Raw genomic sequence first — 17,629 nt, 5'->3', positions numbered from 1 at the left:
AGGGTAACTCCACTTTCATGGGGAACAAAATTTGGCAAATAAAAAATAAAAAAACATAGCTTATACAATTGCGACACAAGTCATATTGTAACGGAATGTTATTAAAAACGACCTTTCCTTTTCAATTTGCAGCGCTGTCATTTTCTGTAAAGTGCAATGTGGCAACCTGGAGGTATTCTGCACACAGATGGTATACAGAATGTTCATTTCCTGCTTGTGTGATTGGCTCACTGATTTGCCCAGAAGTCTGCACTAAGAATCAAGTCAGATTGTGGGCATCCCCTTCAACAAAATGTTTGGTTAGATACTCCCAAAGGGAAATGACGTCTAAAGGGATGCAGACCCTGCCACTTTCCTCATTAGAGCCCTACAGGTGCAGAAGCTGATTTATCATTATAAAACCACTCCCATACAGATTTACTGTGCATATGGACACAGACAGACAAATAGCAATTTCTTCAGAATAATAAAAGTCTGCAACAAAGTTTGTTAACCTCTTACAGACCGCCCACCGTCGTTTGACGGCGGTATAATGGCTCTCCTGCGTGAATCGCCATAGGTGTACGGGCTCAGATGTGGACGGGAGCGTGCCCGTGGGTCAGGGGGACTCAATGTCCTCCGGTGGCCCGCAATTGCCTTGTACACAGGCAGAATGGGGAGATGTAAACAAGGCATTTCCTCGTCCTGACAGGTGACATGACAGAGATCTACTGCTCCCAGTGATCAGGAACAGTGATTTCTGTCATGTCCCATTAAGCCCAGCCCCCCCACACCCCACAGTGAGAACACTCATAGGGAACACAGTTAACCCCTTGATCGCCCCCTAGTGTTAACACCTTCCCTGCCAGCGACATTTACACTGTAATCAGTGGCTATTTTTAGCACTGATCGCTGTATAAATGTCAATGGTCCCAAAAAAGTGTCAAAAGTGTCCGATCTGTCCGCCGCAATGTCAAGTCCAGATAAAAATCGCAACTCACCGCCATTACTAGTAAAAAAATAATAATAAAAATGCCATAAATCTATTCCCTATTGCTACAATTTTTGCGCAAACCAATCAATATACGCCTATTGCGATTTTTTTTTACCAAAAATATGTAGAAGAATACATATCGGCCTAAACTGATGAAGAAATTTGCTTTAAAAAAAATAAATGTGGGATATTTTTTATAGCAAAAAGTAAAAAATATAGTTTTGTTTTCAAAATTGTCGGTCTTTTTTTTGTTTATAGCGCAAAAAAATAAAACCGCATAGGTGATCAAATACCACCAAAAGCTCTATTTGTGGGAAAAAAGGACCGTCAATTTTTTTTTTTTTGGTATAGCGTCGCACGACCGCGAAATTGTCAGTTAAAGCGACACAGTGCTGAAAAAAAAAGCGACAATTTTGAAAAAAACGCATTATTTTTTACTTTTTGCTATGATAAATATCCCCCAAAAATATATAAAAAAACATTTTTTTTCCTCAGTTTAGGCCGATACGTATTATTCGACATATTTTTGGTAAAAAAAATAAAAAATCGCAGTAAGCGTTTATTGATTGGTTTGCGCAAAAGTTATAGCGTCTGCAAAATAGGGGATAGTTTTATGGCATTTTTATTAATAATTTTTTTTTTACTAGTAATGGCGGCGATCAGGGATTTTTATCGTGACTGCGACATTATTGCAGACACATCGGACAATTTTGACACATTTTTGGGACCATTGTCATTAATACAGCGATCAGTGCTAAAAAATTGCACTGATTACTGTAAAAAGGTCACTGGCAGTGAAGGGGTTAACCACTACTGGGCGGGGAGGGGTTAAGTGTGTCCTGGGCAGTGATTGTAACTGTGGGGGGGATGGGCTAGCAGTAACATGACAATGATCGCTGCTCCCGATGACAGGGAGCAGCCGATCGGTGTCCTGTCACTAGGCAGAACGGGGAGATGCTGTTTACATCGGCATCTCCCTGTTCTTTAGCTCCATGACATGATCGCGGGTATCCCAGCGGCGATCGAGTCCGCGGGTCCCGCGGACACGGTCACGGAGCTCGCGGCGTGCACGGCGGGAAATTCAAAGTAACGTACAGGTACGTTACTTTGCCCAGCCGTGCCATTCTGCCGACGTATATGTGCTGACATCGGTCAGCAAGTGGTTAAGAGGGTAAAACCTTCCGGGGCTGAAGTGGTTAAAATCCCTGAAATGTACATAGATCACCCAAAGGGGAGTGCATTCTTCTCAACATAAATGGAGTTACTCTTTATGTGCACACTATTTTTAAATCAGGCAATGCAAATACAGTAAAACCTTGGTTTGAGAGCGTTTTGCAAGACAAGCAAAATTTTTAAATAAATTTTGACTTGATATACAGTGGAGCCTCGGATTACGAGCATAATCCGTTCCAGGAGTATGCTCGTAATCCAAAGTACTCGCATATCAAAGCGAGTTTTCCCATTGAAGTCAATGGAATCGAAAATAATTTGTTCCGCATTGACTTCAATGGGATGCAATACCGCATGCGGCCAGAGGCGGGGGGGGAACCGGAGAGCCTCGGAAACGGCCGAAAAGGCCCGAGCGCACTTTAGCTGACCTCAGCAAACCTCGGAAGGACTTCCTACCCGAGATTTGCCGAGGTCAGCTGTGCTGTGCTCGGGCCCTTCCGTGCATTTGCGAACGGCGCCCATCGGCGACGTTCGGCTCCGGCGTCCCCCCCCCCACCTCAGGCCAAAAGCGGTACTGCACACCGCTTTGGCCTGAATCGTGCTCGTTTTGCGAGACAAAACTCGCAAACCGATTTACTATTTTTAAAAATACAGTGCTCGTATTGCGAAACGCTCGTTACTCGCAATCCGAGGTTCCACTGTACAAGCGATGACTTGATATACAAGTAGCGTCACATCACAACTGAGTATAAAAGAGAAGAGAGGCGCCTCTAAGTGTAGCAATATGGTTACATTAAATGAAGGTACAACATTTAGCAACATATTGCTACACTTAGAGGCGCCTCTCTTCTCTTTTATACTCTGGAGCTCCTGCTGGATTTTGCTTCTAATCCCCTTGTGGAGGCTGCCATTTGTGGATGGACATTTTATGGTTACACAACCTATCACATCGCTATAATCTTTTTATAAGGACTATAAACTGAAGGACTTATGAATAAATGGTTGTGGAACGAATCATCTGAGTTTCCATTACTTCTTATGCGGAAATGTGCTCTGATATACAAGTGCTTTGGATTACAAGCATGTTTCCGGAACGAATTATGCTCGCAATCCAAGGTTTTACTGTACCTGATTTTTGCTTGGTATCAGCTTATTGAAATCTCCTGTACAGTAGTAATAAAAAATGCAACTGACAATTCAATTGAATCTTAAAAAAAAGTTGATACAAGCCTGATGTGTATCTGGATAACATTAGACAGGGAATAAGCTGTAATGCACTAAAAAGTCATAACTAAAATAACAGTCATGGGGGGGGATCTACTCACCTCTGCTGGAAGTGACGCTGGAAGTCGTTCTGGAATTGGTTGAGAAAATCTGGTGTGTGGTGGGATCTGCCCGTCACTGACAGGTGAAGCTGGATGGGCAGAGGTGGCTCGGGCCGAGCTCGAAATTTCTGACTTTCTTTTTGGGCCCGGCGGCTCTCCCTGTCGCGGCTGACCGGTGGTCGGGCATAGTCACCGTTCTTGATAGGTGGTAGAGTCTGCATGGCAGAATACAATGGTTATAGAATTCGGCAAACAATCTTTAATCTCTTTTTCAAGGGTAAATGTACTTTTAAAAAAAGTGCATTATTCCTTTTTCCCTTTTCACAGATAATAATGATCTGGTCCGGTGGCAAATCAGAAGCGGTTTGTTTACATTCAGCGGCACAAGTCTTCACTGTCCTGGCTGCATCTGTGCATTACAGCCTCATAGATATCTATGGGATCCTATCCGGCCTTGGAACACAACCCTATCGAAGTCTCTGGGGCAATGTTACCCAGACTCAGCCAGGACAGTGAAGCTTTGCAGACTGGTAGATTGCGGTACATATTCTTCTGTGGAGGGGGAGGGTGGGTTAGGGTAGCAGGGGTCTCAAACTGGCGGCCCTCCAGCTGTTGCGAAACTACAAGTCCCATCATGCCTCTGCCTGTGGGAGTCATGCTTGTAACTGTCAGCCTTGCAATGCCTCATGGGAATTGTAGTTTGGCAACAGCTGGAGGGCCACAAGTTTGAGACCCCTGGGGTAGAGGAAGGGGGCTAAAAGGATAAACACACTTTTATTTGAAGTGCACTAATCCTTTAAGAAAAACATCCTAATTCTTATACTGATGACTTTGCTGAAGCCAAACCAGTATAAGAGTTCTTACTGGATGCTTTAGGTTACTTAAGGAACATGTAAACCCATAGCTCCCAACTGTCCCTGATTTCGAGGGACTGTCCCTGATTTGGAGCAATGTCCCTCTGTCCCTCTTTCCTCCTCATTTGTCCCTCATTTTGGTCTGATCTATATAGTTGTATATAAAATGCACTTTTTATCTTTCAAAAAGTGTTTCCCAGTGCTAAACCTTTCATCTAAATTCTAAATTGCTGCATTTTTTAATTTTAAAAGCCAATATAACGGAATAGTAGTAGTAAAAAAAAGCCCTTGTGGATTTATTTAACCTTTTTTTTTTTTTGGTTAATTCTCCTTTAAGGGGGTGTGGCAGGGGGCGTGTCCTATGCCCACATACATTTGCTAGTAGGTGTTCCTCATACCCATTTCAAAATGTTGGGAGGTATGTGTAAACATAACATTTCACTCCTGATATGTGCCTGCTGTACCATGTACTTGTATGAAAAAGTATCCTGTTTTCTATGATTAAGCCCTGTGGTTGGGGCCGAAACACGTAGGGGCCGAGGCTTGGGAGGAGACAGGCTGAAGCCGCTTCTCATTGATTGATTGATGCAGCTGTCCTCCTACTTCTTCTTACTATTATGCCTTAAAGCAAGCTGGAACAAGCTTCTAGGGACGCCGGTGTCTTGCCGAAAAAGTTCCCCCGGCGGATAAGGACCCCCCTGTTCTGCGCAGGCGCAGCGCTTGCGCAGTACGAAGCACTACCGAGCCGAAAATAGCCGAACATACACAGCTGAGCATCAGCTGTACACCGCGCCTGCGCACATCTAACACCACATTCTAACACACGCTCCCGATGCTCGTGCTACTCTGCAAGGGCCGGATAATAAACACATTATCACAGTAATAGACCCGCCCCTTACAGAGTAGCACGAGCATCGAGCAGCTCCCTTGTTGTTCGTACTGCGCAAGCGATGCGCCTGCGCAGTACAGGAGGGTCATTATCCGCCGAGGGGAACTTTCTCAGCAGAACACCGGCACCTGCTAGCAGCACGAATCACTGTGAATGTTTCTATGAGTGCTTTGAACATCGCTCTATAAGTTTTAGTTTGGTCATTATGATCATATGTGTTTGTTAGTTCCTTGATCCTATCACAGATACAGTGCCTTGAAAAAAGTATTCATACCCCTTGAAATGTTCCACATGTTGCCATGTTACAACCAAAAACGTAAATGTATTTTATTGGGATTTTATGTGATAGACCAACACAAAGTGGCACATAATTGTGAAGGGGAAGGAAAATGATAAATAGTTTTCCAAATTTTTTACAAATAAATATGTGAAAAGTGTGGTGTGCATTTGTGTAGCGCCCCCCGGAGTCAATACTTTGTAGAACCTCCTTTCACAGCAATAACAGCTGCAAATCTTTTTGGGGATGTCTCTACCAGCTTTGCACATCTAGAGAGGGACATTTTGCCCATTCTTCTTTGTAAAATATCTCAAGCTCTGTCAGATTGGATGGAGAGCGTCTGTGAACAGCAATTTTCAAGTTTTGCCACAGATTCTCAATTGGATTTAGGTCTGGACTTTGACTGGGCCATTCTAACACATGAATATGCTTTGATCTAAACCATTCCATTGTAGCTCTGGCTGTATGTTTAGGGTCGTTGCCCTGCTGGAAAGTGAACCTCCGCCCCAGTCTCAAGTCTTTTGCAGACTCTAATAGGGCGTACACACGGTCGGACTTTGTTCGGACATTCCGACAACAAAATCCTAGGATTTTTTCCGACGGATGTTGGCATAAACTTGTCTTGCATACACACGGTCACACAAAGTTGTCGGAAAATCCGATCATTCTGAACGCGGTGACGTAAACATGTACGTCGGGACTATAAACGGGGCAGTGGCCAATAGCTTTCATCTCTTTATTTATTCTGAGCATGCGTGGCACTTTGTCCATCGGATTTGTGTACACACGATCGGAATTTGCGACAACGGATTTTGTTGTCGGAAAATTTTATCTCCTGCTCTCCAACTTTGTGTGTCGGAAAATCCGATGGAAAATGTCCGATGGAGCCCACACACGGTCGGAATTTCCAACAACACGCTCCGATCGGACATTTTCCATCGGAAAATCCGACCGTGTGTACGGGGCATAACAGGTTTTCTTCTAAGATTGCCCTGTATTTGGCTCCATCCATCTTCCCATCAACTCTGACCAGCTTCCCTGTCCCTGCTGAAGAAAATCATCCCCACAACATGATGCTGCCACCACCATGTTTCACGGTAGGGATGGTGTGTTCAGGGTGATGTGCAGTGTTAATTTTTCGCCACACATAGCGTTTTGCTTTTAGGTCAAAAAGTTAAATTTTGGTCTCCTCTGATCAGAGCACCTTCTTCCACATGTATGTTTGCTGTGTCCCCCACATGGCTACTCACAAACTGCAAACTGGACTTCTTATGGCTTTCCTTCAACAATGTCTTTCTTCTTGCCACTCTTCCATAAAGGCCAGATTTGTGGAGAACACGACTAATAGTTGTCCTGTGGACAGATTCTCCCACCTGAGCTGTGGATCTCTGCAGCTCCTCCAGAGTTACCATGGACCTCTTGGCTGCTTCTCTGATGAATGCTCTCCTTGCCCGGCCTGTCAGTTTAGGTGGACGGCCATGTCTTGGTAGGTTTGCAGTTGTGCCATACTCTTTCCATTTTCGGATGATGGATTGAACAGTGTTCTGTGAGATGTTCAAAGCTTGGGATATTTTTTTTATAACTGAACCCTGCTTTAAACTTCTCCACAACTTTATTCCTGACCTTTCTGGTGTGTTCCCTGGCCTTCATGATGCTGTAGGTTCTCTAACAAACCTCTGTGGACTTCACAGAACAACTGTATTTATACTGAGATTAAATTACACACAGGTGGACTCCATTTACTAATTAGGTGACTTATGAAGACAATTGGTTCCACTAGATTTTAGTTAGGGGGTATTAGAGTAAAAGGAGCTGAATACAAATGTACCCCACACTTTTCACATATTTATTTGAAAAATTTGGAAAACCATTTATTATTTTCCTTCCACTTCACAATTATGTGCCACGTTGTGTTGGTCTATTGCATAAATTCCAATAAAATACATTTACATTTTTGGTTGTAACATGAAAAAACGTGGAAAATTTCAAGGGGTATGACTACTTTTTCAAGGCACTGTATATATGCACTTTGAACAGTGGCATCACTATGGGGGTGCAGACCCCCAGAAGGGTGACACCATTAAGTAGGAAGTGATATCCAAAGGCGATGGTGTCACCCCCCTATCCATGACAGCGACAGATCGGCATCATTTACAGGGCAATTGTGGCAGGCTAGACAGCAGAGAGTCCAATGGGGGGGGGGGGGGGTGTCACCGCACTAGGTGACACCAAACCTAGTAGTGCCACTGACTTTAAAAATCCCCTTATAGTCTGGGCAGTAGGTCCGGTAGTTATTTCTTGTAACTGACCTCTGTAATGACACATCTGTCAAGTTACATTTGTTGTGCAGATCACTGGCTCACCTTGTATCTTCTGATCTCGGTCAGCTGGTTTTTATTTTGGCTTCTTCCAGGGCCACCGGACTTCAGGCCGCTCTAGGAGCATAACAAAATGTTGGTAGGTATTCTATGGTTTTAAAGAAACTATTGAGAAAAATGTTTCAAAAACAACTGTATGCATATTGTTGTTGGGCACTTAAATCATAACTAAAGTCACAATACTTGCTTCCTCTCCCACAGTCCGACTTCTGCGAGGGGTCCCTCTCTGGCGTTGGTATTTTTTCCCCGGCTTCTTCTCAGTGGCGGTCTTCAACCGCCTTGATTGGCATATGCAGGAATCAGTCATCCCAGCACACAGGGACTGTGTCCAAGTTTGTGCCATGCAAGCAGGATGTTAGGTTTATTTTATTGCAGAAAAGACTTTACATGTCTTGGACTAATATAATTATGCATATTCCATCCCTGGCTGATCCCCCTGGAAGCCGGAAATCGCTGTAGTAGGCACTGCTACCACAGTGATCTCCACTAGCTTCTGGGTCCTGTGCCAAGCAGCTCCCCTACTGCTTACTGAGCAAATGAGATCAGCAAGAGCACCATTGAGAGAAAGCTTTGCATTTTCTTAGTGAATGCAAAGTGTTCTCTGATTGGATGAGGTGGGGTGGTGACATCATGATCTCCACTGTGATGTACCTGTGGCCAGAGAATGATCTGTAAGACCAACTGGAGTGGTAATATATTTACATCTGTTACCAGTTCTATCTGTAGTTACACAAGATTTCAGCAGCACTACCTGAGTTCTTTGAAAAACTGAGGACATCTTGTGGTAAAGAAGAGGTACTGCGGTGGATGGTGCTGAAGAAGAGCTGGGCATTAAAACCTTTTATTATGATTTGTTTTTATAGCGGAGTTCCACCCAAAAATGGAACTTCCGCTTTAAGTGCAGATGACCCCCTGACATGCCACATTTGGTATGTCATTTTTTTGGGGGAGAAGCGGGTACCCTGTTTTTACGGGCACCCAGCTCCCACTTAATCCCCTGGCTCCGTGGCGCCGGAAGGAAGTTCACCTCTCCCCCCTCCCTCCCTGCAATCTTCTGGCACACATCACAGGTCCCAGAAGATTGTCCGGCCATTCACAGCGCGCAGCTTTTATAAAAAGATTTTATAATGTCCAGTGAATCTCTTTTTGTAACTTTATTGTCAAAAAGACCTTATTTACAGTGCCACTGGGCGCTCACGTGATCTGCCGAAGCTCTTCTTCCCCGCTCCACACTCTGCCGAGGGAAGGGCCGAGATGCCTGCTGACGTCAGCCCCGCTCCACGCTCTGCCGAGGGAAGGGCCGAGATGCCTGCTGACATCAGCCCTGCTCCACGCTCTGCCGAGGGAAGGGCCGAGATGCCTGCTGACGTCAGCCCCGCTCCGAGCTCTGCCGAGGGAAGGGCCGAGATGCCTGCTGACGTCAGCCCCGCTCCACGCTCTGCCGAGGGAAGGGCCGAGATGCCTGCTGACGTCAGCCCCGCTCCACGCTCTGCCGAGGGAAGGGCCGAGATGTCTGCTGACGTCAGCCCCGCTCCAAGCTCTGCCGAGGGAAGGGCCGAGATGCCTGCTGACGTCAGCCCCGCTCCGAGCTCTGCCGAGGGAAGGGCCGAGATGCCTGCTGACGTCAGCCCCGCTCCGAGCTCTGCCGAGGGAAGGGCCGAGATGCCTGCTGACGTCAGCCCTGCTCCACACTCTGCCGAGGGAAGGGCCGAGATGCCTGCTGACATCAGCCCTGCTCTGAGCTCTGCCGAGGGAAGGGCCGAGATGCCTGCTGACGTCAGCCCCGCTCTACGCTCTGCCGAGGGAAGGGCCGAGATGCCTGCTGATGTCAGCCCCGCTCCACGCTCTGCCGAGGGAAGGGCCGAGATGCCTGCTGACGTCAGCCCCGCTCCACGTTCTGCCGAGGGAAGGGCCGAGATGCCTGCTGACGTCAGCCCCGCTCCACGTTCTGCCGAGGGAAGGGCCGAGATGCCTGCTGACGTCAGCCCCGCTCTACGCTCTGCCGAGGGAATGGCCGAGATGCCTGCTGAAGTATTAGGTGGGAACTGGGGGGGGCTGCATACTGGAGATTTTTTTAAGGTAAAAATCCTTCAGTCCTTATTTCACAGAAATCTCTCTACTATCTCAGATACTTTCGAAAAATTAAAACTCTCAATTTCCCTAGTTCCTAATAAGTAAACCTACCATCTGAAATCTCTTCTCAGAAGCTAGTTCATGAATTGTGAATTCTACCGTCTGCCGCTCCTCTTGTTCCTCCCAGTCTCTGACAGCCTGTTCATACTTAGCGAGGGCCTTCTCCATGAAGATCTGGTACAAAACAAAGTTTTCCAATCACATGGGACATGACAATAACCCAATGATACTTTCAGGCTTAAAAACTGCAGCGGCCCTGAGCAACCAATCAGAATTGATCTGTTTAGTTATCTTGATGCAGTAAGCTGACTGCTTGCTTTGGCTCTGATGCAGTGTTTTTATTGCACCTTGATACTGAATAGGCATATCTGCTTCAACCCTCACCTCACACACCAGCTCCAGAGTGTAGAATGACGCCTGTTCTCCAGACTGAAGGGTGACCACCACATTAACACTCTCACCTGGCTTCACAGTACCCGAAAGTGGTAAGACCTGAAGAACCTGCAAGAAAAGTCTGTTATGGTAAGTCACAATGTGTCTGGTGTACTGTACAGCTCCGGGACAAGGCCTTTTTGCACCCAAGGCAAACAAACCAAAAAAGCCCCCCCCCCCCCCCCTCCCTCTCCCCATGAGCTGTGGACTGCTTCAGCAGCATAGGTTGCTGGTTTTACCCTTTTTTTGCACCCCTCACCTGCTGAAGTGCCCAAGTCAGCTGCCTTTTCTGCCTACCCCCTGGCCCAGCCCTGCTTATTTTACACTATATTAATGTGGGTACAAGCAGAGCTGCCTGCAATGCTCATAACAATGTGAGTTTTACTGGCAGTAAACTGCAGAATCTTACAGTTTGTTATGATTGTAATGCCACGGGTGACTGTTTAAATATTTTACTTTTAGGCCTCATGCACACTGGACGTTAAAATAACGTTATAAAAACGTCTGTAGCTTTGCAGTGAGTTTTTCAACTTTTTTTCAGCATTTTTGCAATAGCATTTTTTAGCGTTTTTCCGCGTTAGCGCTTTTTTTTTTTTTAAGAAAAAAAACATTTATTTTTTTCAATGGATCAAAAACGTTAAACGCTGGTGAGCAACGTTTTTGAGCGTTTATCGCTGTTTATCAGCGTTATGCCGCGTACAGACGGTCGGATTTTCCGACGGAAAATGTGTGATAGGACCTTGTTGTCGGAAATTCCGACCGTGTGTAGGCTCCATCACACATTTTCCATCGGATTTTCCGACACACAAAGTTTGAGAGCAGGATATAAAATTTTCCGACAACAAAATCCGTTTTCGGAAATTCCGAATGTGTGTACACAAATCCGACGCACAAAGTGCCACGCATGCTCAGAATAAATAAAGAGATGAAAGCTATTGGCCACTGCCCCGTTTATAGTCCCGACGTACATGTTTTACGTCACCGCGTTTAGAACGATGGGATTTTCCGACAACTTTGTGTGACCGTGTGTATGCAAGACAAGTTTGAGCCAACATCCGTCGGAAAAAATCCTAGGATTTTGTTGTCGGAATGTCCGAACAAAGTCCGACCGTGTGTATGGGGCATAAGAGCGTTTTTACAGCTGAAAAACGTCTTTCAGAACCCACTAGTTTTGTTTTTTTATCACCTATTTTGTTTTTATCTATCACCTAGCTAGACACTCTCTGCCCCCCCCCCCCGCAAGAGTTAAGCCCTGTACACACGATAGGATTTTCCGACAACAAATGTTCGATGTGAGCTTGTTGTCGGAAAGTCCGACCACGTGTATGCTCCATAGAACATTTGCTGTCGGACTTTCCGCCAACAAATGTTTGAGAGCAGGTTTTCAAATTTTCCGACAACAAGTCTTGTTCCAATCGTGTGTACACAAGTCCGACACACAAAATTCCACGCATACTCAGAATCAAGCAGAAGAGCCGCACTGGCTATAGAACTTCATTTTTCTCGGCTCGTCGTACGTGTTGTACGTCACCGCGTTCTTGACGTTTGGAATTTCCGACAACTTTGTGTGACCGTGTGTATGCAAGACAAGTTTGAGCCAACATCCGTCGGAAATAAATACAGGATTTTGTTGTCAGAATGTGCGATCGTGTGTACAGGGCATAAGCCTCCATGCACACTGGACATTAAAATAACGTTATAAAATGCCTGTAGTTTTGCAGTGAGTCTTTCAACGTTTCTAACATTTTGGCAATAGCGTTTGTTAGCGTTTTTCCTCGTTAGCATTTTTTAGCAAGATCTTTTTTTTTTGTTTTTTTTCAATGGATCAAAAATGTTAAAAAATCCTGGTGATCCACGTTTTTGAGCGTTTATCGACGTTTATCAGCGTTTAGGAGCGTTTGGCGTTTTTTGTGGTCAGAAAAACGACTCCTGAACGCGATTTTTATGGCGTTCAGAAAACAGCCCATAAACTCCACTGCTGATAAACATTCAATAACGTCCATGTGTGCATGGACACATAGGATAACATAGAGGGGAGTTTATGAGCTGTTAAAAAAAAGAACACCAAAACTCCCAAAAACGTCCGTTTATGAGCTTCGGTGTGCATGGAGCCTTAGTTTCTGTTTCTGTTTCTCAAAGAGGCTTTGAGATAGGAATGTATTAGCTACAAGGAGAAAAATCTTCTAAAAATTTGCCAAGCAAAAGTAAACTACAATGAATTCTACTTCTGAGTCTTCTTCGTGAGTTGACACTGGCTGTGGACCTGGTCAAGTCAATAAGTCTTAATACCCATACAAACTGGGTCTAAGGAGGTATGAATTTTGCATAAAAAGACATTTGAGGTATGACAATGAGCACCACAGACAGTTCTTTATTTGCTCTGTCTGCTGCAGCCAGCAAGTTTTAAGTCCCATAGACCAGCAAGCCTTACTGTAAATCCCATAGCGTAGATCAATCTTTTTACCACTGAGGAACCCTTGAAAAGGTTTTCAGCTCTCAGGGAACCCCTGCTAAAATTATTATTGTTTTAAAAGAAATAATAACAAATGGGGTTTATTTAATCGTCATAAAATGAAATCAATAATAATAATATCCAGCAAAGAAACACGTATTCGCTCCTTACATTGGTGGTCAGTGTAGACAGGAGATCTGCGATTGTTCTCTTCTCAAAGAATCCAGAGGAACTTCTGGAGGAACTCTGCCCCAATACACATTTTGCAGAGAATAAAGTTCACATTTCTCCACTCTTAATCCCCCAGCATTCTTTGGGGGATTAAGAAGAAAAAAGAAAAGTGAACATACACCGATCAGCCATAATATTATGACCGCCCCACCATAACCAGGTGAGGTATGGACTCCGCTAGACCTCTGAAGGTAAGCTGTGGTATCTGGCACCAAGCCACCAGTAGCAGATCCTTCAAGTCCTGTAAGTTTGTGAGGTTGGGCCTCCATGGATTGGACTTGTTTTTCCATCACATCCCACAGATACTCCATTGGATTGAGATCTGAAGAATTTGGAGGCCAAGTCAACATCTCAAACCTCTTTGTTGTGTTCCTAAAACCATTCTTAAATTCATCAGACCAGGCCACCCCCCCTTTCATTGCTCCGTGGTCCAGTTCTGATGCTCACATGCCCATTGTAGGTGCTTTTAGCTGTGGACGCGGGTCAGTATGGGCACCCTGACTGGCTGTGCAGTCCTATACGTAACAAACTGCAATGCACTGTGTGTTCTGACACCTTTCTATCAGATCCAGCATTCACTTTTTCAGCAATTTGAGCTCCAGTAGGTCTTATAGTAGATTAGCTACATAGGCCCGCCTTCACTCCCCATGTGTATCAATGAGCCTTTGGCAGATCCTGTCACTAATTTGCCAGTTTTCCTTCCTTGGACCACCTTTGGTCCTGACCACTGCAGACCAGGAACATCCCACAAGAGCTGCAGTTTTGTAGTTGCTCTGACCCAGTCGTCTACATCTACGTCTCCAAACTTTCTAAACAAAGGGCCAGTTTACTGTCCTTCAGAGTTTAGGAGGGCCAGTGGGAGTAGAAAATGCCCTAGCCTCAGGTACCCCATCATTAGTTTTAGTGGGAGCAATAGTGCCCCATTGTTGGTATCAGTGGAAAGAATAGTGTCCCATCATTGGTGTCAGTGGGAGGAATAGTGTCCCATCATTGGTATCAGTGGAAGGAATAGTGTCCCATCATTGGTATCAGTGGAAGGAATAGTGTCCCATCATTGGTATCAGTGGAAGGAATAGTGTCCCATCATTGGTATCAGTGGAAGGAATAGCTTCCCATCATTGGTGTCAGTGGGAGGAATAGTGTCCCATCATTGGTGTCAGTGGGAGGAATAGTGTCCCATCATTGGTGTCAGTGGGAGGAATAGTGTCCCATCATTGGTGTCAGTGGGAGGAATGGTGCTCCATCATTAGTGTCAGTTGTGGATGGAATAGTGCCTCAAGGGCCGGATAGGGGCACGCAAAGGACCACATTCGGCCCCAGGGCCGCAGTTTGGAGACCACCTAGATATTACAATTTGACTCTTGTAAAAGTTGCTCAAATCCTTACACTTGCCCATTTTTCTGCTTTTAATACATCAACTTTGGGGAGGACATGTTCACTTGCTGCCTAATATATCCCACTCACTTTCAATTCACTTTACCTGTCAGTGGTCATAATGTTATGGCTGATCAGTGTATTCCTCTCCTGCTGCCTGCAGCACAGGATGCTGTTCCATTCCCACCAAGTTAGTTGGGAGACCAAGATGGTGACCCCCATAACATTCAGTATTTCCTCCTGCTAATCTTCACATCACTGCAAGACACAGTAGTGGCATGAAGGTCAATTGGAGAAACCACTGAGCGCAAAAGGAGGGGGGGCTCATGCGGACTTCAAAGAAGATTTCTCATTAACGGAGCAGCATTCAGTAGTGCAGGCAGCAGGAGAAATTAGTATTTACATTTTTTACAGGAAGAAGCTCCAAGAGGTTGTAAACCTCAGACATGAAATATGAACAAAGCCTATCTCTATAGTGTGTACTTGTCTCAAACAAGAGTACTAAGTGTTACTTTTGTCTACTGCTTGTTCCTCTACCATCAGCATGAATCACTTCTAACAAGTTTTCCTGACAGCAAGAGAAAAATGATGAGGGGGGGGGGAGCTCCAGCACACAGCCTGTGATTGACCGCCTCAGTTCTGTTCCTGTGTGCTGTGTGAAGGGGGGTGTGTCCCTTCCCTCCAATCAGCTCTCAGAGCTCTCCTCACTGAGCTCTGCAAAGTGCAACTTCAGCTCTCCGCCCTCTTTTTCTGAAGTTTTAGGAAAAAATTACCTTTCTGCACTTTGAATTGCTGTAGAGGAGAAAGAGCTGCAGATAAACAGGTATAACTTAGGTAGGATCATTTGCTTCATCTCTGTGTATCACCTGAGGCCAGTCACTTCACTGGGTATATGTGAAGGTTTACAACCACTTTAATTCAGGTTATAGATCAGCTCCAGAGTCGCCTTTAACAATTAACATCTATACCATTAATAAACAAAGGCTCACCTCACTGGCGTTTGGGGAACCGGCATACCATGTGAAGAGCAGGGCCTCGCTCTCAGAGGTGTTATTGAGAAACAGCAACTGGCTGGACTTGGAGAAGACGGGAATATCTCCAAATGCCAACTTCTGTTGAGTCAAGCGAGGGACCTGTAGGAGATTCCAGTAACCGTACAAGTTGATTAATAGAAAAATGGAAGGAATGTAACTGGGTTGCCTATAGGAACCAATACAAAGTGCAGCTGAAACTGGGTATAAACATGGGATCAGAGAAAATGAGAATTGGGCACCACGTTCTTTAGACTTCCTATAAACCCCGATGCTGCCAGTCAATAACCGCTCTATACTGACCCTCCCAAAACCAGTTTAATAAACGTTTTATCACAAAAATGGCTGGAAATACCTGCTTCCAGAAGCATTATTAGCAGTAACATGAATGCAATTCGTTCCCAGTTTCTAACCAGTGTGGGTCATGTAAAGACGCTTGGTAAAGAGTATTGTGCACAGTGCAGCAACTGTACACCATCACTGGTGTCTACATTGTCTTTATTAGAATCCACTTTTTTAAAATGACCACTTTAAACAATCGTTCTACCAGTAGTGCACTCTTCTGGTTATGTTGATAGGAAAATGTAGTTTTTGGCTCCATGGTTATGTATGGAGCAGTGATTGATTGTGTAAGTCTGTTCAGGGTTTCCTGACCTGAGAGTTTTGCCGCGTACACACGGTCGGACTTTTCGTCTACAAAAGTACAACAGATGCCGACGGACCAAATCCGGCTGACAATCCGATCGTGTGTGGGCTTCCCCGGACTTTCGACGGATTTTTCCAGCCACAAATCTGACGGACTTTAGATTTGGAACATGCTTCAAATCTTTACGTCGTAACTCCGCCGCACCCAGAAATCCGCTCGTCTGTATGCTAGTCCGACGGACAAAAACCCACGCTAGGGTAGCTATTGTCTACTGGCTATCAACTTCCTTATTCTAGTCCGGTGTACGTCATCACGTACGAATCGGTCGGACTTTTGTGTGATCGTATGTAGGCAAGTCCGTTCGTTAGAAAGCCTGCCGCAAGTCCGCCAAAAGTCCGTCGAAAGTCTGTCAGTCCGTCGAAAGTCTGTAGCCGAAAAGTCCAACCGTGTGGACGCGGCATTTGAGTTTAACACTGAACAGTTTAATACCTTATAAGGCCAAAATTTTGCGGACACCTAATCTGCCACTATGTCCAACAGTATATAACAGTTTGGGGAAGGCTCTTTATAAATGTGCTCCTGTGTATATAGGTAGCTCTTTAAGATGTGGTTTGATGAGTTTGGTGTGGAGGAACTTCAGTGGCCTCAAACCTACTGAAAACTTTTGTATCAGAATGCTGATTACGTGTCAGGTCTTCTCTTTTCCAACATCAATACCTGTCCTCCCAAATGTTCTATTGGCACAAATTCAGCCACAAATTTTCCCAGGCATGCTGTAAAATCTTATAGAAAGCCTTTTCAGAGGAATGGAGGCTGATACAACTCCAAAGGTGGGAGGAGAAGGGAAGCAACTCCATAGTAATACCCATGGTTTTGGAATGAGATGTCCAGCAAGCTCATAGAAGTGTGATGATCAGATGTCTACAAATTTTTGGCCATATAGTATATATCTTTCGAATGTCATTGTTGCTATTTCTGTGCAGCCTTAAGCTGAACAGATTCCCTGACATATTTAAACGTAATAAATAAAGACATGCTGGAAGGTTAATTGGATCCTATCTAAATTGTCCCTAGTATGTATGAATGTGAGTTAGGGACCTTAGATTGTAAGCTCCTTGAGGGTAGGGACTGATGTGAATGTACAATTTATATGTAAAGCACTGCGTAAATTGACGGCGCTATATAAGTACCTTAAATAAAAAAATAAATATTATAGATCCTCTTCAATATAAGCTCAAAGTTCTCACCTGTCTGGGGAGTAAGAGCTTCGAAGTGGCAGCTATGGGGGAAATATCCCCAAACACAGCCGTATCCCCCAGTACACTACGTTCATAGCCAATCCCTTCGAAGGTAATGAGAGCAGAGTCTCCTCCTAAGATATGCACAGGAACAGTTACCTGTATGTAAGAATAAGGCACAGTGCTTAGTTAGAGGAGCTGATTTGGCCAGCAGGGATCAGAGTAA

General features: G+C 45.0%; 1 protein-coding gene across 1 annotated transcript in view; it reads right to left on the bottom strand.

Moving 5' to 3' along the window:
* Window positions 1-17,629, bottom strand: part of CFAP65 (cilia and flagella associated protein 65) — a 126,800-nt gene that overhangs the window by 34,185 nt on the left and 74,986 nt on the right. The window contains exons 24-29 of the mRNA XM_073634344.1: window positions 17,413-17,562; window positions 15,478-15,621; window positions 10,384-10,500; window positions 10,051-10,173; window positions 7,852-7,923; window positions 3,469-3,683 (exon numbers count right to left, since the gene is read on the bottom strand). Coding sequence (XP_073490445.1) covers window positions 3,469-3,683; window positions 7,852-7,923; window positions 10,051-10,173; window positions 10,384-10,500; window positions 15,478-15,621; window positions 17,413-17,562 — 821 coding nt within the window. The remainder of the gene's footprint in view (window positions 1-3,468; window positions 3,684-7,851; window positions 7,924-10,050; window positions 10,174-10,383; window positions 10,501-15,477; window positions 15,622-17,412; window positions 17,563-17,629) is intronic.

This window comes from Aquarana catesbeiana, linkage group LG06, assembly GCF_042186555.1.
Source record: "Aquarana catesbeiana isolate 2022-GZ linkage group LG06, ASM4218655v1, whole genome shotgun sequence".
In the NCBI taxonomy this organism is placed as follows: domain Eukaryota; kingdom Metazoa; phylum Chordata; class Amphibia; order Anura; family Ranidae; genus Aquarana; species Aquarana catesbeiana.
Note: the sequence above shows the minus strand (reverse complement) of the source record. Positions and strands in the feature narration are given on the sequence as shown.